General features: G+C 40.1%; 2 protein-coding genes across 3 annotated transcripts in view; one reads left to right on the top strand and one right to left on the bottom strand.

Annotated features, from left to right (window-relative positions):
• dennd2da (DENN/MADD domain containing 2Da) overlaps positions 1-1,153 on the bottom strand; it is a 97,712-nt gene extending 96,559 nt beyond the window's left edge. For both annotated transcript variants that reach the window (XM_068326507.1, XM_068326498.1), the window contains exon 1: positions 970-1,153. In XM_068326507.1, the coding sequence (XP_068182608.1) occupies positions 970-1,033 (64 nt within the window). In that variant the 5' untranslated portion in view covers positions 1,034-1,153. The remainder of the gene's footprint in view (positions 1-969) is intronic.
• Positions 1,154-15,160: 14,007 nt separating this feature from the next.
• On the top strand, positions 15,161-23,618 carry igf3 (insulin-like growth factor 3). Its single transcript, XM_068343287.1, has 4 exons — positions 15,161-15,205; positions 16,147-16,291; positions 18,851-19,038; positions 23,259-23,618. The coding sequence occupies exons 1-4, from the start codon at positions 15,161-15,163 to the stop codon at positions 23,478-23,480; spliced, it is 600 nt and encodes a 199-aa protein (XP_068199388.1). The 3' UTR covers positions 23,481-23,618.
• The last annotated feature ends 302 nt before the right edge of the window (positions 23,619-23,920 follow it).

Here is a 23,920-nt window from a genome sequence, read left to right as displayed (position 1 = left end):
AAACCTTTCTTACAAGTCCACTTGACTTTGAACTTGACACACCCGGTCCCCGATAACAATCACTCAAACTTTAAAATGTAACAATATCTTGTGGTTGGACAGACTATTTGATCAATTTTAGGAATAATGGTACTGTAATATTTGAAGTCAATTGTCACAGAGACACTTAAAAAATGTCCTGTAAAAACTATTTAGGTCGTAGTCCCTTTCGGTAATCACACTTTACCTCTGACTAGCTTTACCTCTACTACTCGTGTTCAGTTATGACGAAGTGTAAATAGCAGTCCTGTTCGACCGCCTCATGCTCCGGGGCTCTTGAACATGTTACAACACAGTCAATTCTCAGACGGGGAAAAAAGGAATGAACATTCACAAGGACCAAACAACTGCCTATGATATATTTCAGTATGAAAACATCCAACCAAGACATTTACAATACAATCTGCCCATTTATTTCTTTATATTTGTAGACTTTGTCAACTTCAAAAATGTAGACATGTGTATGACAGATTGACATCTAACGATCCGTTAAGAGATACTGAGGCACAATATCCCACACCTGCCCCCCTGAAATACAGTTAAACGTGACGCTTTCTTCTCAATCGTTTGTGATAAACACCTCACTGGACTGTAACGCAAATCATTTAACTCCATCATCCAGTTCAGCATTTTCATATAACGTAGTTCTGAGAAAAAAGAAGGGGAAAAAAGTCTGGCAGTGTGAAGTGTGACTTCATGATACCCGGATATGCAACCTGTTAGAGACTGGTCCCGAGACGTACTGTACTCGTTTGTCGATGAACAAAGACCCGTTCAGTGTTTGTTTGGGGTTTTTTTTTTTTTAGTTTTTAAAATCATGATGGATTACGGTTTGTTCGCAGGCTTTCAATTTTAGTATGAAATCTAAGTAGATTTCGTTAACCAAACAAACTCTAGAATATCATCAGCTCTATCAGTCCAAATACTCACTCAATCTACTCTTTAACTTCATTTGTCCAGGCTGCTTCCTTCTTCTCGTGACTGTTTCACTCATTTCTGCTTATCTCCAAAAACCCACTGCTGTATAGTAATCTCAAATATTTTTTCTCGGCAAAACAGCAGCCGTAGTTCGTCGACACCATTTCCGTACACACGAGCGTGGTGTACGCGCACCACCGACCTGCCAACTACAGAGGCCAGGCGAGCATACAGCGAGCCCAGGTGGTCCTCCAGTGTGTTGCATTCATGACACGGACAAAGAAAGAAAAACAACAACGAATGATGCAAATAGTATTTCCGCTGTCATTGTTTGTCAACTAAAACAGGAGGCATGCCTATTTATATTAGTGTCACGTCCGCGCTTGAGTCGGTTCATTTGAGCAATATCAACATGTACGATGCAATAACTCAATTACTAACTCATATTTAACTCAAGTTGTGAAGAATGAGGAAATATTCAGTTTTGAAGAGGTTGTCCTTTAAATGGGTAAGATGATTAGTTTTTTTCAGTGGCTAGCACGCGCTTACCCATACAGTGGTTTGCAAAAGTATTCAGCCCACTTGAACTTTTCCACATTTTATCACGTTGCAACCACAAATATAAATATATTTCATTGGAATTTTATGTGAAAGACCAACACAAAGTGGCTCACAATTGTGAAGTAGAAAAGTATACATGATTTTAAAAAAAATTACAAATAGAAAACTGAACAGTACAGTGTGCAAAAGTATTCAGCCCCTTTAGTCAATACTTTGTGGAACCGCCTTTTTCTGCAATTACAGCTGCAAGTCTTTTGGGGTATGTCTCTACCAGCTTTGCACATCAAGAGACTGAAATTTGTGCCCATTCTTCCTTGCGAAACAGCTCAAGCTCAGTCAGATTAGATGGAGAACGTTTGTGAACGGCAGTTTTCAGATCTTGCCACAGATTCTCAATTGGATTTAGGTCAGGATTTTGACTTGACCATTCTAACACATGTATATGTTTTGTTTTAAACCATTCCATTGTAGACCTGGCTTTATGTTTAGGGTCGTTGTCCTGCTGGAACGTGAACCTCTGTCCCAGTGTGATGGCCAGCCACACATGGTAACAGCCACACCTCATCACTAGTACATTTTTATTTTGCAGTCACAAGCCTCAATATTAAGCATCATTTTATACACTGTTTCGGTTCATATTTTCCAGTATTACGCCTGGACACTGACAGTTCAAATTATGTTTGTATTAACATTTGTTTCTTTTCTTTTGAGTTACTTGGAGTTTTATTTCCTGGTGTAGCAAAGGTGTGGCCGAGGGCTATGATAGGCTGCTGCCAACCTTATTGGACTATACCATAGCCTGCTGTGTCATGGGGGGTATCTGGGGATTTACATTGAGTTTTTGGCCGGTTAGGTATGTAGTGGCCATTTTACTTTCCCCCTCTGTTAATTCTTAGTTTGGCTTAACTAGTAATTAAGTTCATCTGTTTGATTGTTTGGGAGGTCAGTTTGTTCTGTTGTGTCCATTCTTTCGCTTCGGTTCTGAGTTCTGTTAGTTTGATTATATTTAGTTGACCTCTTTTACTGCTGCATTTGGTCAAACTCTTTTTGTTAGTTGTTTTGCTTTTTGGAAAATTAAAAGAAAAAGCCTGTGTTGGGACCTAAAATCTCCTGTGTCCTGCTGCCTTACTGCTTGGTCCCTCACAATTGGTGTCAGAAGTGGGATCCATGCAGTGTTGGACACAGGATTTTTTTTGAGCAAAAGAAAATGCACCATGGTGCACCAAAGTTGAAAGAAAAAAAGGACCTGCTCAACAAAATGGTGATGAGGAGGAAAATGGAGCCCCAGGAGTGGTGGAAAGTACTGAAGGAGAGGATGAGGAGCCAACTATGTCTGATCTGGTGGCTATGCTGCGTACTCATTTGGGTCAACAGGAAGTCTGAGACGCAAAACAGGGTGAGGTAAATGCACGACAAGAACAACGTTTTAAAGCCCTTCAGCACCAGTTTAAACTTTTACAGTCAGAGATTCAGGTCTGGACATCACCACCAGAAACTCCAGGTGCTAGCCCTGATCCATTAGAGTCTGAGACTCTCCCCTCCACCTCTGCTCATCAGGCCCAAGCTAGGTTAACTATTACCAACCCAGCCATTCCACCTATGTTTCTGCCAACACCACAAATACCGCCCAGGATAGAAAGGTTAACTGAGGATGATGACATTGAACATTTAATAACATTTGAACCTATGGCTGCAGCATACTGTTGGCAGAGGTCAGACTGGGTTTTTCACTTAATACCCTTGCTAACTGGAAAAGCTAGAGGCGCATATGTGCACATGGACATTGATGACTCTGTAGATTATGACAAAGTTAAAACTGCCATCCTGTCCAAATATAATGTTAACCCTGAGACTTGCAAAGATTCAGATCCCTGGAAGTCAACCCTGAGGAAAACCCTCGGGAGCTGTATGCCAGGTTAAACGAACTCTATGGGAAGTGGATTCAGCCAGAAGATAAAAACACTCAAGAGATAGGTGAGATCATTATTTTGGAACAATTTTTGAGAATGTTGTAACCTGAACTCCAGGTTTGGATCCAGGAACGCGGCCATTTTTCAGCGACAGAGGCAGCAAAGCTCGCTGATGTCTTTGTGGCTGCCCGCGACAAAGGACAAACCTGGAGCTACAACTCATGGAGAGAGGCACAGGACCATGGAAAAATGGCTCATCTGCACCATCAGGAGCAGATAGACAGGAATGCTGGTCAAACTCTAATGCTGCATAAACCATCAGCTAGACCTCCAAAAGCTGCCGGTAGGAAACTAGGTGTTCCTCGGCCAGCCAAGGAATATTATCTCTTCAGAGGTTCTGGCTGGACACACTGATATTACGATGCCAAGTTGTTTTACTTATGGCTCACTAACACTGATATTTCCCCCATTCAACGCAGGTAACTTGTGTTGAGGGGAGGAAATATCACCAATGACAACTTCTTTACTTCTCTTGAACTTTCCAAGTTACAAAAGGCCCAGAAAACCAGCCTGATTGGTCCAATAAATAAGAGTAGACAAGAGCTTCCTCCATATGTAGAGGAGCAAAGGGCCCTGCACACTAAAGAGGTGCTGAAATGTGACAGTGCAACGCTAACAATCTATCCATGCTAACCAAGGAAAAATGCCTCTATTCTAATAAAAATCCATACAGCTGTCAACATCACAAGTGGCCATGAGGCTACACTGGAGACTGATACCTACTACAACAGAACCAAGGCTGGAGTAGATGTGTTTGATCAAATGGGGAGGAAATACTCATTGAAAGCTGCTACATGAAGATGGCCATTGGTGGTGTTTCATGATATTCTTAACCTGACCTTTAATAGCAGAGAAGCTATGTTGTGTCAATTAAATAAATAAAACACTCAATCATTATAGTTTTAATGTAGTGTCCTGATGTGTTTTTCCTTGTTCCACCAATTTATTCCTGGATATTTAATGATAATCCAAATTATATACAATGTCCAAGTCAAAATGATTGCCTACAGGAATTCTAGGCAGTAATACTGTGGTCTCTTTTTTGTTTTGAAATTCTAATGATCAAACAATGTTGGAATAAAATATACATACATTTAGGAAAAATTAGGGTCCTATTGATACATAGTTTTTTTTAAAACCAAGTTATTCATTCATCTTCTACCATTCCATCTGTTGCGGCAGGTCATGGGGAGCTGGAGCTTCTCCCAGCTGACTGAGGGCGTGAGGCGGGGGAAACTCCTGGTGCGGCGCCAGAGCACAGCAAAGCCACAGAGAGGCGCAGACAAGCATGCATGCACACAATCACACCTACAGACAATTTGGAACGGCCAATTAACCTTAAGCGCTTGTTTTTTGAAGGTGGGAGGTAGCCCGAGAATCCGGAGAGAGCCCGCAGTGAACCCACGGAGACACGGGGGGAACATGCAAAACTCCATAGCAGGATGAGAACCTGGGACCACCTTGCAGTGCAATGACAGCACTACCCAGTGCGCCACTGTGCCCACAAAAACAAGTTATGACATTGCAAATTTTGAAAGCAGTCAAAACGACTGCCTTTGGAGTTCTAGTGTTAACATTGCATGGAAGTCTGGGACAGTACCAACAGAGTGGCAGACTGGGGTAGTGGTTCCTCTTTTTTTTAATTCATTTTCAGGTTATGAAAAGAGAGTTATACAATACAGATTTAAATCAGGATAAAAATGCCCATTCCTCTTCCCTTGACATAACAGGCTCACAAATTCATTACAGTAACACAAATTATAAGGAAGATAAATGTGAGCCTATCACACAAATACTGTATACAAATACACAACAACAAAAATTGAAAAATAATAGATAAATTAATAATAATAAAAATAATAAATAAAAATAGATATAATGATTATAATAAAAAAGATAAATTCCAGCAGTAACATAATTAAAGAATTAAAATACATTGACGGACAGTTCATTGGTGGTTTGTTACTGAACAGCCACAGGATGGTATACTTGTTGCAAATGGCAAAACCTGAAAATCAGGGGCCCTTAGTTGAAGGGTTAAAATTGCCCTATAATTGACATATTGATATACATGCCCTTGACATGCTACACCTATATGATTGAAAAAGAAAGATCATGGAAGTTTTTGTAAATCTGCAAAATATTGTATAAAGAATGCCACTGCTTAAAAAAATCTACTTGTGTCTCCACGTAGAATGAATTAGACTTTTTCTATTTAAAAAAAAAAATCAATTAAGTTTTATTTATATGGCGCTTAATCATGGCAACAGACATGTTAGATAATCACATTATAATTGGTCTAATCAAAGCAATTCTTTCATTTTCTTCATTGGTCCATAGTTTTAAAAAAATCACATTGTGTATCATTGTTTATTGTCTGATTATCTTCACAAATTGGAGTAGGTCACATTAGCCATGTAATCTTCTGTTCTGTACTCTGTTACATAATTACCAGTCTCATATCAGTTTGCTCTTATTTATTTTTCCAAGTCAAGGGCCTTCAAATGTATTCAATTTTTTAAAAAAAACTTGTGTCTTGAATATTCCAAGCAGCCTGATTTAAGAAAATATATCGAAGGATATAGAATATTGCATGCCAAGGGTTGTTAAATACAGGTATCTATACTGATTAAAATTTATTGAGTACTAATTAATCTATTTTTGTATAATACGTAAAAAATTTCACCATTTTCAATTGACATTTATATAATAATAATAATAATAATAATAATAATAATAATAATAATATTAATATTCTCCTTTCGGTTTTTCCCGTTAGGGTTCGCCACAGCGAATCAGTTGCCTCCATTTAACTTTGTCTTCTGCATCCTCTTCTCTCACGCCAACTACCTTCATGTTCTCTTTCACTACATCCATAGTGAAAGAGGACAATATGGATGTAGTGTCCTCTTACACTGCCTGGCAGTTAAAATATGTTCACTATCTCTCCTCTGGACATGTCCAAACCATCTCAGTCTTGCTTTTCTGACTATCTCAGTAATAATAATAACAATAATAATAATAATAATAATAATAATTGTCCCCCCCGAGAGCTGCCACCTTATCGTGGTGGGGGAGTTTGAGTGCCTGAATGATCCCAGGAGCTATGTTGTCAGGGGCTTTATGCTCCTTCTAGGGTCTCCCTGGGCAAACAGGTCCCGGGTGACGGGCCAGACTAAGAGCAGTAACAAAAAACCTATGTACCTAAGTAAAATAACAAGGACTGTGACGTAGCCCACTATGACACAAGCAGGGCTCCACCCTGGAGCCAGGCCCGGGGTTGGGGCTCTGCCCACGAGGCCTGGACGGGTTCAGCCCCAAAGGATGACGTGAGACCAATCTCCAGTGGACTCACCACCTGCCAAGGAAACCGTAGGGGACGTGTGCAGTGTGCATTGGGTGGCAGTTATCAGCAAGGGGGCTCGACGACCCAATCCCCAGATAAAGAGTCTAGCTCTAGGGACATGGAATGTCACCTCGCTGGGGAGAAAGGAACCAGAGCTTGTGAGGAAGGTTGAGAGGTACCAACTAGATATAGTCAGGCTCACCTCCACCCACAGCTTGGGCTCTGGAACCCAAGCCCTTGAGAGGGGCTGGACTGTCCACTTATCTGGTGTTTCCCAAGGTGAGAGGCAGCGGGCTGGTGTGGGCTTGCTTATGGCCCCACAGCCCACTTGTCATATGTTGGAGTTCACCCCAGTGAACAAGAGGGTCGCATTCTTGCGCCTTCAGTTTGGGGACAGGTCTCTCACTGTTGTTTCAGCCTATGGGTCAAACAGAAATGCGGAATACCTGGCCTTCTCGGGAGTCCCTGGGAGGGCTACTGTGTAGTGCTCTTACTGGGGACTCCGTTTTTCTCCTTTGGGACTTCAACGCTCACGTGGGCTATTACAGTGAGACCTGGAATGGGGTGATTGGGATGATCTGAACAAGAGTGGTGTTCTGTTATTGGACTTCTGTGCTAGTCACAGTTAATCCATAACAAAAAGCTTGTTCAACCACAGGGCTGTCCATAAGAGCACATGGCACCCTGACACCCTAGGCCGGAGGTTGATGATCAACTTTGTTGTCGTATCATCAGACCTCCGACTGTGTGGTTGTACACTGTGTGGTGAGATCTGTGTTGTAACTAGTTTAACAAATCTCATGTATATGTTTGTATTTTATGGTTGCGTATGACCAACTTACTGCCACCTGTGACTGTGTTAACTGGCTGAGAACATTTGTTTGTTTTCTCAACCTTAAGCGTTGCGAGTGGAGTGAAATTAGTGAGAATATAGATATTTTTAGTTGAGAGTCATCACTTCATATCATCTTTTGGAAATTAATGTGATATTACTGCATAAAGTTTGTGATCTTTGAGGCGTACTAACAATTGCTACATATTTTAGATCCCTCTAAGATTTTTGCTACATCTCTAAACGAGCAAAATAGTTTATCTTTGATGAATTACACAAATTTAAAAAAGACAAACTACAAATATTGATACTAATGATTCACCATAACATTGCCATGCTACGTCTAACTGCCACTAATTACAATTTTTCCAATTCAAAAACTAGTTTTAGACCTCTCAGACTGGTGCTTTCTTGCCTGTCACTCATCTTTTGTTGTCATATCTCATAATAGACAGACTGGATCAGAACGACATTCAAAGCTACACGACCTGGACATGTTTGAGCAGAACTAATCACAAAGTCCTTGTTCCACATGTTAATGTGTCATTGTGTCTGTTCAAAAAAGATAAATCATAGAATGCTTGTTGAAATACCAGATCATATCAGATAGTCAAACAACAGTTTAGGCTCTTCTCCACATCATCGTCTTACATCATTGCAGAATGTTTTTATTATGTTATAAGATCAGAACAAAGAACATTGTTTTTAAGGTCAATCAACCTCATTCTACACAAGTCTGTCCTGGCCCCTCTTCTCATCATGGATGTCAATTGTTCAGACATGGCACATCAGGGACTGTGAGGTCATGGGACAAATATAATGTGGTTCTAATAGCAGAGATTATATTGTGAATGCAAGTGACATTAGTAACATGAGGTAGACAGCAGAGATGAGAGCATTAAGCACAGCAAAATATTGCAAGAGTCACGACTCCAGAAGCCAGACAAAACACCACTCATGTACTCATGGTGATAATTACTATCCCCAAAAGTAATAACAGAATATACGGTAGAAATGTACGCTAGGATTGAGTTTTGGCAACAATACAATATAAAAACTAAACAAATTGTTCATTTTAATGTTTTTATTAATAGCATCATATCTGTTTAAGTAAAAAGAAAAAAAGTAAATTTAGATAGATAGATAGATAGATAGATAGATAGATAGATAGATAGATAGATAGATAGATAGATAGATAGATAGATAGATAGATAGATAGATAGATAGATAGATAGATACTTTATTAATCCCGGGGGACCTTTATTTGTATAGTGCTTAATCACTTACACAGACATTTCAAAGAGCTTTAACAGACCGACAAACCCAACAGGATGCTTAAATGATGTATTATATATATGTTGGTATGTCCCAATGTCCACCGAAGCTGGTTGAGAACAATGCTAAGATCTTGTGGGACTTCAGCTTCCAGACTGACAAACAGCTGCTGGCTAACCAACCGGACATATTGGTGATGGACAAAGAGTAGAAGAGAGCAGTGGTGATAGATGTGGTGAGACCAACATCAGGAAGAAGGAACACGAAAAGTTTGAGAAGTATCAAGGGTTGAGAGAACAGCTGGAACATACTGTATGTAGAAGATCAAGGTTAATGTGGTCCCCGTGGTAGTAGGAGCACTAGGGGCAGTGATCCCCAAACTGGAAGAGTGGCTCCAGCAGATTCCTGGAACAACATCTGAAGCCTCAGTCCAGAAGAGTGCAGTCCTAGGAACAACTAAGATACTGTGGAGAACCTTCAGACTCCCAGGCCTCTGGTAGAGGACCCGAGCTTGAGGATGACACACAGATACCACTCTGCAAGGGTGAAAGGGACATTTTACACACACACACACACACACACACACACACACACACACACACACACACACACACACACGTGTGTGTGTGTGTGTGTGTATATATACAGTATACTGTATATACAGTATATATACAGTATATATACAGTGTATATATATATATGAATATATATAGTAATACAATTATATATATGTATATATACATATATACAATATATACATATATACATAATATATATATATATATTATGTATATAGGAAATACAATTCCCCTTCGGGGAACAACAACGTAAATTCCCTTCTCAAAAGGGAACATGTAAATCGCACATCTATTAGCATGTCTGTCTGTCTACCTACCTACTTTGCTCCCTCCCTCCATCCGTCTATCTAACAGATAGATACTATCTATCCATTAATGCTCTTCTTTTACTGGAATGGTGGCCATCTTTCATTTGTATCGTGTCTGTTTTCTAGGATTTTCTGTGTACCTTCTAACACTTTTAGTCTTCTTCTTTCTGCTTTTCCCTTCAGAGATTGCCACAGCGAACCCTTGAAGGGAAAAGCCATTTGAAGGGCCATCTGAAGGCCCAGATGACCATTACCCCTGGGTCCTCTGAAGAAATTGGGCAAACTGACAGGAATCGCCAAATGGCAGGGTAGGGACAAATGGTAAGGCAAAAGGGGATCATTGGGATTGGTCTTAATGCTGCAGAAAGATGGAAAAATTATAATGTGTTTTTTTTGTGTTAATATTGTTGTTTTATCATTACAGAATAGCGTCTTCTAAATAATGACATCTCTTACATATGTATTTGTTTTTGTTCCTAATTTATGTACTAATTGATAAAACATTATGTATGCACTTGAAATCAGTCATCGTGGAAGAAATAGTTACACAGTGCATAGTGTCTGTAGAGGTATTATATAAATTTCACCACAGGGTGGAGTTTGAATCCATCTTGTCCATATCAAATAGGTGAAAACCTTTCAGTAAAAGAATGGAAAAGACTCAGGTCACGGCTAAGGTGCTGACATGGTAAACATTTGTATATCATTCATTCATTAATTTTCTGCCATTTCATCCGCTGTAGCAGGTCACAGAGAGCTGATCACTTAACTTATGGCCAAATACATTAGCCATCATCTGCCATTGGTAAAATATTTACCTTTTTATAATGTATTTGATTTATAAAATTTAAACCAACAAAACATTACTACCATTTGAGAAGCAGTGACTTCTCAAATGGTATTCTGAATGTTTTTAAATTATAAAACACCAGTTAGGGTTGTAAGGGTTACTTTTTACCTTAGCTTGTAGCCCGCCCCTCTTGCCTCTCTTCTGCTTTCTATGTTTCTCTCTCTGTGCCATTTCAGTGGGGCATCTGCTCAATGGAGAACGCGGTCCCCCTGGGTTTATGAAGTCCCACTTCTGATTGTAAACTGTAAATTATCCAGAGATGCAGTCTGCAACTGTCAGCAGCTCCACTCTGTTGTACTGTACAATGGCTGTCAATGTACAGCTGTAAAGGGGCAGCAGTGGCTCAGTGATAAAAACAGCGGAGTGGTAGAGCAGGTAGTCCAATGTTCCTAAGACCGGCGGTTCGATTCCTGCTCCCGCCCAGCCGCCTGGAATATGAGCTGACAGTGTCAGCTCACCTCCAGAGCACTGCCGAGGCACCCTTGAGCAAGGCGCGCTCCCCCTTTACAAAAAGTTGCTCATTTGGGGCACACCATGTAGCAGCTGCCCGCTACTCTACCTCTCCTTTCAGTCCCCCTTGTGTGTGTTTGTGTGCATTGCAGGGGCCTGTACATCCTAACATATGTATTCATGTGTTTGTTCAAACTAGAGTGAGCTCTTAATTTCCCTTTGGGGATTACAAAATTACACTAAATTAAAAAATTGAGAAAAAAACAAAACAACAAAAAATTGTCAAAACTTGAAGCGTACTGGACAACTGTGCCATATTAATTATTTCTGAAACTATCTTACCTCGTAATGGTGATTTTAATAGTAGTCATAATAATAATGGTTTTGACAATGTTTTGGGGTTTTTTTCGTAGGTGTTGAACTACTATAACATCAGGTAATTGGTCCATGGTAAACTCCAGGATGAGAAATATTAAGGACGAGGACAGGCTTTGTTTTAAGCATACTAAACAAGGAATGTTTTAAGCATACTATACTGTAGTGTATACTGTACTGTATACTACTAAATATGGAGCATGAGGCAGGTTAAACTCCGGGCGTGATGCCAGTGCACCACAAAGCCACATATATACATATACAGCAAACACACCCGCACACACTCACACCTATGGGCAATTGGGGACTGGCCAATTAAGTAGAAGCTCATGTTTTTGGAGGTGGGAGGAAGCTGGAGAACCTGGAGAGAACCCACACAGACTGGAATTGTAAGGTAAGCTTGAAGACATTTCACCTCTCATCCAAGAGTTCTCTTCAGGTGTTGATATGCTATTTATCACCTTAGTGGTATTCAGGTCATTCCTTTAGAACAGACATATTCAACTTCTACATCAATACAAACCGTCTCTCATGCAACTAAGTAAAGGGGCGTCTCTTGCTTGCTCCTCCTACATCTACCCTGTTACCATCTCAGTGCTGGCTGCGGTTTCAGAGCTTATACACTTTGTGTATTTCATGCATTCAACTGGTGTTCATGTCATTCATATTCTCATATTTCCATATTCTCTTTCTGAGATTTCTCTTTCCTCTTTTGAGCATCATTCATCTGTCCCTGCTCAAACATGGTTTCCTCTGCAAATAATAGTGTCACCCCTGCAATAAACTGGCACCTCTCTTGCACCTGTCAGCCAAACATCCCTTTATCATTCTGTGTCACCATGCACCTCAACATTTTATTTTTGTTCTGTATATATGTACTACTCTCATTTGCCTATAATTTTCCTTCAGCTTGATTTCTTAATAATACTTTATTCTTCTCTCCTAACTTGGCTGGTTTTGGTCTACATTGGTATGGTATATTTTGGGGGAATTCTCATTCATACAAGAAGCCCTTCTTGAAAATGGCTACCTGCCAAGTACTATAAATCATATTTAATTCAGTCTATCAATGTTAATCCGTAATCTATTCTGAAGAAAATGTTCAAATAGAGAAAAAATATCCTCAGTCCAAGGAAAATTCACATTTACACATCTCTATATCGATGGGGTCAGGTGAAATTTCTTGCTGCAAAAATACAGCTTCTTAACACAACACTATTGCAGTATTGTCCTTAGAAAGTTAACACTGTGACATGTTTGAACATTATGAAATTACCAAAATCAAGAAAAATGTAACTCAGTACGGTGTAACCCAAATTTACTAAAAAACTCAAATTTAATTTAAAACTTGATGAAAGTTGAGATTGATTTACTGTAGTAGTAGGTTTAGATGGGTCTCATACTATTCATTAAAATTTGGTTAACATACCACTACTGCTCAGGGCTTTGACCCAGAATTTTTTGCCAATCGGTACGTTCCAAACAGAAACAGAATTGTAACGTTTCCGGCTTTCCGTTCCACCCATAAACAGACGTTCCTGAACCGCTTAGAACAAAAAAATAAAGTTCCTGAACCGGTTCATAACGTACCTTGTAAATATAATTATGTAGGTGCCGTATTTTGCGCACCATAAGACGTGCTTAAAAACCTTAAAATTTCTCAAAAATCAACATTAAGTGTCTTTTGTGTACACTGAGTTCCAAAATCTCTGAAAATGTTTTGGTCTGATTTTAGTCAGCGCTTCGCCAGATCGACCATTTTCCACCAATATAAGACATAATACGTCACTACGTACGCCGGCAGCGGTCGACCAATTAGAGAACAAGACGCGAGGCTACGTCTGTTACACATCCGGTAGGTACCCGGTATGCAGTACAGTGTATGCCGGTACTGTACCGCAGGTATGCTGCATAACCACATTTGTTTTGCTAAAGACCCCCGACTATGATGTCAGTGAAGAGACATGCTTACGACGCAAACTTTAAACTCCAGGCTATCAGTTCCGGTTGTTCCGGTACACGTAAAAAGACTGGGTGGCTTTTTTCACGCTTCGCCATCTCTCTTGATCTGTGACTCCATGCACGCCCACACCACCGCTTCTGCAAAAAACCACGTCAAGTGGCTGAATTCGGAGCTTGCCATCATCCTGGGCGGATTAACGAAAGAACTCCAACCACTGGGCATTTGTGTAAACAAAGCCTTTAAAGTTAAGCTGCATGCGTTGTAGAGCGATGGATGAGAGACATGAACACACATTTACCAGGACTGAAGGCAGTGCCGAGCGAGTTACACCACAATATGTGCGTGGATTGTGGATCCTGGACTAACATGTCTGCTTCAACTTTTGTCCGATGTTTTGCAAAAGCCGGTATCATTACCGGATAGCCACCCAGAAACGTGATGGTCAGCGATAGTGACATTGCCGAGCTATTCAATGCAGATCGAAGATGAGGACTCCGAAGGATTTAGCACAGATTTATAAAAAAAATAAACAAAATAAAAGCATATTTAAAAAATAATGTTGGTGTTTTTTGTTTTGTTTTTTTATTTAAATGCGTAGTACAACACAGTTCAACCACAGTCACCTTTTTACTTCTGTTAGCTAGTATGCACCAAACAATAAGGTGCGCGGTATGTCCAGTTAAAGTACAGAAATAAACTTCATAATTTAGACTGTGCCTCTTTACACAATGAGCCCGAATGGTGCGCACAATATGGTAACTTAAGGACTTTTAAATTGGCAGCTAAAGCAATTAGTTTATATACTATAGACTATAATTATAGATATATCCCTACCCTACAGTAAACAGTACCACAGCACTACACCACTGCTTTATGCAAGTTATATCACTGTAGTTAAGGCTTATGCCTCCTACTTGGACACTACATGAAATAAGACAAGAATAACTTCCACCATGTCATTTGTTGCTGAACAACAGATCTTCATTGTCCTTCTCCCATAGCTCAATATTGCTACAAAGCGCTGGCAGTACGGGGACACACTGCTCTGAAAATGACTGCAGCCAATGAGTTAATGTCTAAATCATACATTTTTAAGATTGAAATACTGCAGTGTTTACCTGTTATGATAAAATTGTGACTGGGAGACTTCCCTTTTCTTAACAGCTGCTGATAGCCGCTACTTCTCTCTGCTCTCATCCCACATCCAGTGAATGACAGGAAGTGAAACATGAGGTCAAATATTTTTTTCAAGAACGAAAAATCCCCAGTATTAACCAGTTTACAATTATTTTCTATTCCGATTCTGTTCCGGAACATTAAAAAATATAAAGTTTTCGGTTTCCTTTTCGTTCCTGACAAAATGCCAAAAGTTTCCGGTTTTGGTTCCATGAACCGGTTCAAAGCCCTGCTACTACTACTACTACTACTACTACTAGTACTACTAGTAATAATAATAATAATAATAATAATAATAATAATAATAATAATAATAATAATAATAATAATAAAATCTTACATTCAGATGACAGATGACAATACGTTAAAACAAGTGACAGGACTTCTGAATGAGATCTGACTTGGAAGAACATTCAGGGAAAAAATGCTGGCGCTGTGGTAACGGTCAACCACCACCACCCACTCCTGCTGCCTGCCTATAAGACTGCAGTCCTCCTGAAGCCAGTCCTCACAGACAGGATGTGCTCCTCATGCTGCCATTCTGCTAGACCGCAGTCAATGAAGGTAAGAATTCACTCAGTTTGTTTGTCAGTGGTGGAACTCAGAAAAAGTTGCTGATGCAGTTTTGCAGTGCAGGTAGCAATTTGTTGTTTATTATTTCTTGCTACTTATTGTAAAGCACTTGGTCTCTGACAAATATTTTATATTCTCTGCATCGTTATAATGTTATATTTTGTAATAGATTCTTATGTAAATATCTAGGATCCTGAAAGGGAACTAATCCGTAAATGTAAATTAATAATTTATTTAAATCATTTGTTTGTATGTTGCTTGGTTTTAATTAATTGGAATATGGAAAAATTGTTTACGTATGGAAGCATAAATTAATTACTGATTAGCTTTACCAAAATGAATCCATTTGTGAACCAAACTCACATTTAAGCATGAATAATACAAAAAACTAAAACAACCATAGAAACACCTCGCAAAAAAAAGTCTATTTTGCTGTATTTTTTTTATTCAATCAAGGGATTTCCTGCTCATAAATCAGATTACAAAATTATATTGTCAAATGATTGGATTGACAGACCAACATGGTTCAATTACTGCCAAGGATGTCCTAAAATTGAAGCATGATTCACCCCACCCCCCCACCCAGCAGCTGCCCACCAAGGCAATTTTAACAGTTCAATATTTTTTTTCGTCTTGCCACAATTGTGTTTCTTTCTGTATAAATAAATACAGTATGATCTCCCTTCATGATTGTCTTAAAATGAGACACATGGGAGACCTTTAATGACTTAAATTACCTTTATCAAGGAGGTATATTTTTCAAGATCTACCACATTAAAAGGTTCACTGTTACAAAGTTAAAACCTGGTTCTAGGGATTTTATTGTGGATAACACTTGATTCTATTAAAGTGGTCTGTTGGGGTATGTGTTTTATTTTGGTGAGTTTGTTATTTTATAGAGTTATGTATTCATGTTGTGTAACCTTTCTTAGGTGCTGTTTGCCCCATTGTGCATGCTGTACTCTGTCCTGTGCCTGGTCGGCTGGCCTCTCTCCTCCGAGGCAGCCAGACTCCGATGTGGTTCTGATCTCCTTAGTGATCTCATATTTGTATGTGGAGATCGTGGGATATATTTAGGTAAGCATAGCAGTTTTCACTTTTGCAGAAAACTGTCTGTGAATAATTGAATTTCCTTCTATATAAGTGAAAACTATGAGGTAATTGCAGCAGCAAAGAAAAAAAATACCAACATCATTGGGATTCCTCAAATCAAAAAGTGAATATAAATAAATTATCCATATATGAATAGAGGATGTGGACTGAAAGGAAGAGTCAGAACACTGACACTAGATGTTGGCATAAAAACAAAAGTCAAATTAAAATACACTGGGTCACTCAATGCTTTTCACATAATCCTAATATTAGGTGTTAGCTAAGGCTAGCCTGTGTCTCAGCAAGACCATGCCAGGCCAAAGTTAAAAGTTGAGCAATGTCTGAATGCTTGCAGCACATTACTCCTTGTGACAACCCCATCATTCATCATCATGGGTTTGGATCCTGTATTTCAGACATTTAATATCACTTCTGTGGCCAAGCAATGCTAAATGTCATTCCTTGTTATGAACACATGTATAGGATCCAATAAGTAAATGGTACCCTGCACAATGACAAACTATAGGGACCACCTTACGAGTCAATGAAAATGACCAAGGAAGTTGTTAATGTTTTCTTTTCTTACACATCTCAATATGCCATATTTTATCTGGGTCCACTCCAACTGTAGGCCCAATCTTATTTTGTTTCAGTTATGCTTCACACATATCTGGCTATGCTGTTGATATTAGAATTGCAGAATTTTAACAGACGTGGTCCTTGGTAAGCTTCCCTTCTAGCTATATGTGTTATATGTGTTGTATGTGGTATGTGGTGTGTTATACTAGCTTGTCCTTCAGGTTACCTTGTGACTTTAAAATGACTGCAGGTGTGAATATGAGCAAGAATAACTTTTCATCTTTGTATTACTGTGTCACTATCGACCTGTGTAGGGTGTAGTACACCTGTGTAAAATATCAGCTTTTTTGTAACTCTATAGTTAATGGTAGACTTATATCAGATAAAATTGGCAAAGCAGATTTATTGTATTTTTCTTGATGTAGAGTTATTAAACTGAAAAAAAGCTGACAGGACCTAATGCTATTGAGGCTATTTTACACTGTCTTGACAGTTACTGAAGCACTGCTAGCAGAAGTTCACAACACTGATAGGTTCATGGTCATTGTGCTCACACAAAGAAAATGCAGTAACTCTGGAAATTATCAGCTCCACATAAAAAAAACATGTAGACAAGCCACAACAACACGATTCTACACTATATGTCACAGATGGACTCAACTATTAATGCAATATAATATTCTAATTTAATTTAATCTATCAAGCATTTCATTTGAAACATTTAAGAACATAGTCTCTCACAGGGAACATAGAAAATACCCAACGGACCTCTCACTTGATTATCTTTCCCCTACATTGACCAAGGACAACTTCTCCATCTGCTATCAGAGTGGTGATACGCTACCTAAATGGCAGTGTACTCACCATAACAGAGATTCTTTATGTAATAGCCTTTTTTTGGTAATATTCTTCTTATCAGTGGTAGAACAGTCCTCCTGCTAAACAGAAAGAAAGCTGGATAAAGTCAATTTAATCCACTTGAATCACAAATACAGTGCTCACAATGATGTTCAAGAAGATTACAGCCCATTCATGTATCATCATGTATTATGTCATATTACGTCATCATCATCATGTCCAGTATTCTGTGTGTTTTGTGTTGCATTTAACAATAAAAATACACACTTATGTTAATCAGAAACATTAGTTACCATGGTCAGCGTTTATCTGATGTGTTACCACGCTTAATTGGTCATGAACAAAACTTAAACAATAGCTGAGATATTTTTGTTCCTATTCAAATTATTGGACATATTTGATGTTGTGACCAGTTGTTTGACATGGATTTTTAAAAATGATTACTGAGAGCAGTACTAAACTACATTATGCATACCCTCTGGTATATTTTTTAAACAATATCGACAACATTTCACATTGAATTGTTTCAATGCCAACTGTCTTTGTCAGGAAGAGAGGATCTTCACCTATTAGTAAAGGGAAATCTGGTGGCCTTTAGGTGATGAGGTCAGTAACATTTTAAGTGCAGTCATCAAACATTTTCATCAGATAATGAAAATACACTAGCTTGAAATTAAATAGTTTAATGACTGGATTGTCACCAAATCATTTTACCATTATTCATGCTCCCCAGTGGAACACGTTGAACAGGCAGTCTCTTCAATTTTTACTATATAAATTAGGAGCAATTATTGTTCTTAGAATTCAGTTTTGAGAAATGAATCATAATAATTATTTTTCAAATAATTCATTCCTACTTCACCATAGGTATCCTTCCAACACATGATAGACTAAAGTGAAATCAATGTACATTGACTGGTTAAACTCATGACAATGCAAAGTCATCAAACAGCCTTGTTTGATCCAAAAGCACCCAGTGACTGTTGTAACCTCTACACAAAGATTTCATCAGTGACTATCTCTTGCTACCTTGAATGCCTGCATTTCTAAAAATGGAAGATACTGAAACGCAAGTGTTTGATATTTGACTTCATGTTTATATTCAAGGAAAAGGCACTTGGTCTGGTTACGGTGCTCGACCCAGAGGGAAGGGAATAGTGGACCAATGCTGTCGATCACCTGGCTGTGAACTTCAGCACCTCGAAATGTTCTGTGCTAAGCCAAAGAATGAGCAGTACACCACAGCTTACCCCAACACAGCCACAGTATCAACTACCAATGCTCAGCAACACATGGTATGATATCTATGACATCATTTAAGTTCAATTGCTACGCTAAGAATACTTTCAAAGGTTCAAAGTTCCACTACTAGACTTTTCCAGGGCAATCAAATGGACCACAGCATGAACAAAATAGAATATTTTCTTCATCCATTATTTTTTTTGTAGATGAGTCCATCCATCCATCCATCTTCTTCCGCTTATCCGGGGTTGGGTCGCGGGGGCAGCAGCTTGAGCAGGGATCCCCAGACTTCTCTCTCCCTAGCCACTTCTTCCAGCTCCTCTGGGATAATTCCAAGGCGTTCCCAGGCCAGCCGGGAGACATAGTCTCTCCAGCGTGTCCTGGGTCGTCCCCGGGAACACCTCAGGGAGGCGTCCAGGAGGCATCCTAACCAGATGCCCGAGCCATCTCATCTGGCTCCTCTCGATGTGGAGGAGCAGCAGCTCGATTCTGAGTCCCTCCCGGATGAAGAAACTTCTCACCCTATCTCTAAGGGAGAGCCCGGATTCCCTGCGGAGGAAACTCATTTCGGCCGATTGTATGCAGGATCTCATTCTTTCGGTCACGACCCACAGCTCGTGACCATAGGTGAGGGCAGGAACGTAGATCGACCGGTAAATTCAGAGCTTTGCCTTTCGGCTCAGTTCCTTCTTCACCACAACGGACCGATACAGAGTCCGCATCACTTCAGACGCTGCACTGATCCGCCTGTCGATCTCTCGTTCCATCATACCCTCACTAGTGAACGAGACCCCAAGATACTTGAAATCCTCCACTTGGGGCAGGATCTCATCCCCAACCCGGAGAGGGCAGTCCATCCTTGTCCGACTGAGGACCATGGTCTCAGATTTAGAGGTGCTGATTCTAATCCCAACCGCTTCACACTTTGCTGCGAACCACTCCAGTGAGAGTTGGAGATCACGGCTTTATGAAGCCAACAGTACCATGTCATCTGCAAAAAGCAAGGACGCAATACTGAGGCCACCAAACCGGACAGCCTCAACGCCTCGGCTGCACCTAGAAATTCTGTCCATAAAAGTTATGAAAAGAATCAGTGACAAAGGGCAGCCTTGGCGGAGTCCAACCCTCACTGGAAACAAATCCGATTTACTGCCGGCAATGTGGACCAAACTCTGACATTGGTCGTACAAGGACCGAACAGCCCTTATCAAGGGGTTCGGTATCCCATACTCCCGAAGCACCCCCCACAGAACCCCCCGAGGAACACGGTCAAACGCCTTCTCCAAGTCCACAAAACATATGTAGACTGGTTGGGCGAACTCCCATGCCCCCTCAAAGACCCTGCAGAGGGTGTAGAGCTGGTCCACTGTTCCACGGCCAGGACGAAAACTACACTGCTCCTCCTGAATCTGAGATTCGACTTCCCGACGGACCCTCCTCTCCAAAACCCCTGAATAGACCTTGCTAGGGAGGCTGAGGAGTGTGATGTAGTTGGAACACACCCTCCGGTCCCCCTTCTTAAAAAGGGGGACTACCACCCCAGTCTGCCAATCCAGAGGCACTGTCCCCGACGACCACGCGATGTTGCAGAGGCGTGTCAACCAGGACAGCCCCACAACATCCAGAGCCTTTAGGAACTCCGGGAGGATCTCATCCACCCCCGGGGCCCTGCCACCGATGAGCTTTTTAACCACCTCGGTGACCTCAACCTCAGAGATAGAAGACCCCGTCTCAGAGAACCCAGATTCTTCTTCTTCATGAAAAGGCATGTCGCCGGAATTGAGGAGGTCTTCGAAGTATTCTCCCCACCGAGTCCCAACATCCCGAGTTGAGATCAGCAGCGCCCCATCCCCACTATACACAGTGTCGATGCTGTGCTGCTTCCCCCTCCTGAGACGCCTGATGGTGGACCAGAATTTCCTTGAAGCCGTCTGGAATTCGTCTAAATAAAAAATATATATGTAAAAGATATAAATATGCAACATGGAAATCGGTGGTAGGCAGCAATGTGGCAGCACCCTGGGAGAAGTTAGGGGTCTGATACCTTGCTCAATGAGACCTCGGCACTGGATTTTAACTGGTTCCCAAGCCAAGTCCATTATGATTTGAGCCACTGACCATGCTGAATCTCGAAGCCAGCTGGCTAAGAACACAACATATACTAAATATAGAACTCAATTCCAAGTATAGAACTTATAAATTCATAAATCTACGATCTTATTATCTGTAAAGCAACTTCCAGAACAATTGTTAGCTTTGCATGTCTCTGTAAGCCAGAGAGTGAGTTTAATTTATAATTTATGTGTTGAAACTTCGCAACATTCCAGTTTTCAAATATATTTGCAAACAGATGTATTGGGCTGCTTAATACATCTGTTCAGTGACATCTCAAATGCAGAAAACAAATTGAAAGCTGAAAAGACATCACATTACGACTTTCTTTTGGTGGCATGGTGGCACAGTGGGTGGCACCGTCATCACTCACACAACAAGGCAGGTTTGAGTACCACTCTGTGAAGTTTGCATGTTCTCCCCGTTTTTGTGTGGATTCCCTCGGGGTTCTCCGGCTTCATCACACTACAAAAACATGCACTTCAGGTTAATTGGCTATTTCCTATTGCCCGTAGGAGTGAGTGAGCACTTGGGACAGTATATACATACATGTATACATACATATATATACAGTATATATACATATATATATACATATATATACATACACACACACACACAGACACACACACACACACACACACACACACATATATATATATATATATATATATATATATATATACATATATATATATATATATATATATATATATATATATATATATATATATATATATATATATATATATATACACATACTGTCCTGTAGTGGGCCCTGTGCTCACTGCCCAGCACCATAGAGCTCGATTGGCATTTGCCATAGATGACCAGAATTGGCAACTACGCCACTGGCGCCCTGTGCTCTTCACCGATTAGAGCCTTTATAACCTGAGCACATGCGACAGAAGTGAAAGGGATGGAGATGCAGTGGAGAATGATATGCCTGCAACATCACTCAGCATAACCTGTTTGGTGGTGGGTCAGTGATGGTCTGGGGAGGCATATCCCTGAAAGGACACACAGGCCTCTGTAGGTTCGATAATGCCCCTCTGCCTGCTATTAGGTATCGCGATTAAATCTTTGGACCTACAGTCAGAACCTATGCTGGTGCAATGGGACCTGTGTTCCTCAAGGTTCACGACAATGCGCGACTTTATGTGGCTAGAGTATTCAGGCAGTTCCTGGAGGATGAAGGAATTGATACCACTGACTGGCCCCCACATTCACCTGACCTAAACCCAATAGAACACCTCTGGGATAGTATATTTAGGTCCATCTGGTGCTGCCAGGTTGCTCCTCAGACTGTCCAGGAGCTCAGTGATGCCCTGGTCCAGATCTGGGAGGGGTTCCCCCAGCACTTCATCAATCGTCTCATTAGAAGCATGCCCTGACGTTGCCAGGCATGTGGGTGCCTCACAAACAACTGAGAATCATTTTGAGTTGCTACAATGACATTTTTGCAAAATGGACCAGACTTCTGATTCATTTTTTTCAATTTCATTTTTACGGTGTCTTTGATTTCCCTCGTCTATCGGATATTCATTTTCATTTCTATCAAATTATGTGGCATCATTTTGTTACTAATACATCACCTACTTATTATCAGGAAAGGTATTCAAGAACCTTTTCCCCCTGTTTAGATCTGATGTGTGTGTGTGTGTGTGTGTGTGTGTGTGTGTGTGTGTGTGTGTGTGTGTGTGTGTGTGTGTGTGTGTGTGTGTGTGTGTGTGTGTGTGTGTGTGTGTGTGTGTGTGTGTGTGTGTATATATATATATATATATACACTTGAACTGACCAAGACTTAGTGGACTAAGTGTATAGCCGCTAAGTCATTAAGCAGCCAAGTCCTTTACCTGCTAATAGAAACTCATGTGCATTTAATGAGAACATGATATCACACATATTTTAGAATTGTAAATGTGATGCTTACAAAATGTACATAAGTAATTAGCTGAAATGAACACTTTATTATAGCTCAGATCTGAATCCACTCTTAGAAATTGGCTTCAACATTTCAACACTTATATCGTGAGATACCTGACATAAAACCAGAGGTTCATGAGAAGTTTATTTCCATGTCATGACCTAACTGATCAGCTTTGTGACCTCAGCCAGACTGCATATCCTTGAATCAATTAATTACTTTCTTATCTTTCAGGCACAACAGTTTGATGCAGTTTATCAGAAGCGGCTTATGGAGCACCTGGGTGCTCCCAGTTTTCCAAGGAGGCATGCTTATAGGAAGAAAACAAAGCTTTCACTTCGACGGAAAAATAAAGTTTCGTCATCATGGAGGAATATTAGCACACAGAACACAACCAGCAGATCTACTACAGCCTTTAATGGTCACCGTAGAAGAATGATGAGAGCTGAACAATAGCTTCTGTCCTTGAGAAACACTGAATATTTATGTTAACTTGATTGAGTCAAGAAAGTTGCTCAATGCAGCAATTTAATGAATTAATACTTTCCATGTTTCATAATGTTCTCATTTCCAGAAGAAAAGAAACAACTGATATTTCACACCACCTCTGACCCAGCATCTGCTACACTGGCTTTTGGGAGTCAGTAGACTCTCTCAACTATATTTAGTGATTATTGTTAAATTTTGTCTTTATATTCATATTATGTAATTCCTTCCAACATAAGGGTTAGATAGATAGATAGATAGATAGATAGATAGATAGATAGATAGATAGATAGATAGATAGATAGATAGATAGATAGATAGATAGATAGATAGATAGATAGATAGATAGATAGATAGATAGATAGATAGATAGATAGATAGATACTTTATTATTAATCCCGGAGGAAATT

The sequence above is a fragment of the Antennarius striatus genome, chromosome 2 (genome assembly GCF_040054535.1).
Source record: "Antennarius striatus isolate MH-2024 chromosome 2, ASM4005453v1, whole genome shotgun sequence".
NCBI lineage: Eukaryota > Metazoa > Chordata > Actinopteri > Lophiiformes > Antennariidae > Antennarius > Antennarius striatus.
The sequence above is the reverse complement of the archived record's forward strand: the minus strand, read 5'-3'. Positions and strand labels throughout refer to the sequence as shown.

Bases quoted from the DNA above. Each gene is read 5' to 3' on its own strand.
- igf3 (XM_068343287.1), top strand. From the start codon at position 15,161: ATGTGCTCCTCATGCTGCCATTCTGCTAGACCGCAGTCAATGAAG. The intron at 15,206-16,146 runs GTAAGAATTCAC...AACCTTTCTTAG, and splicing joins CTAGACCGCAGTCAATGAAG to GTGCTGTTTGCCCCATTGTG. The intron at 19,039-23,258 runs GTATGATATCTA...CTTATCTTTCAG, and splicing joins CCAATGCTCAGCAACACATG to GCACAACAGTTTGATGCAGT.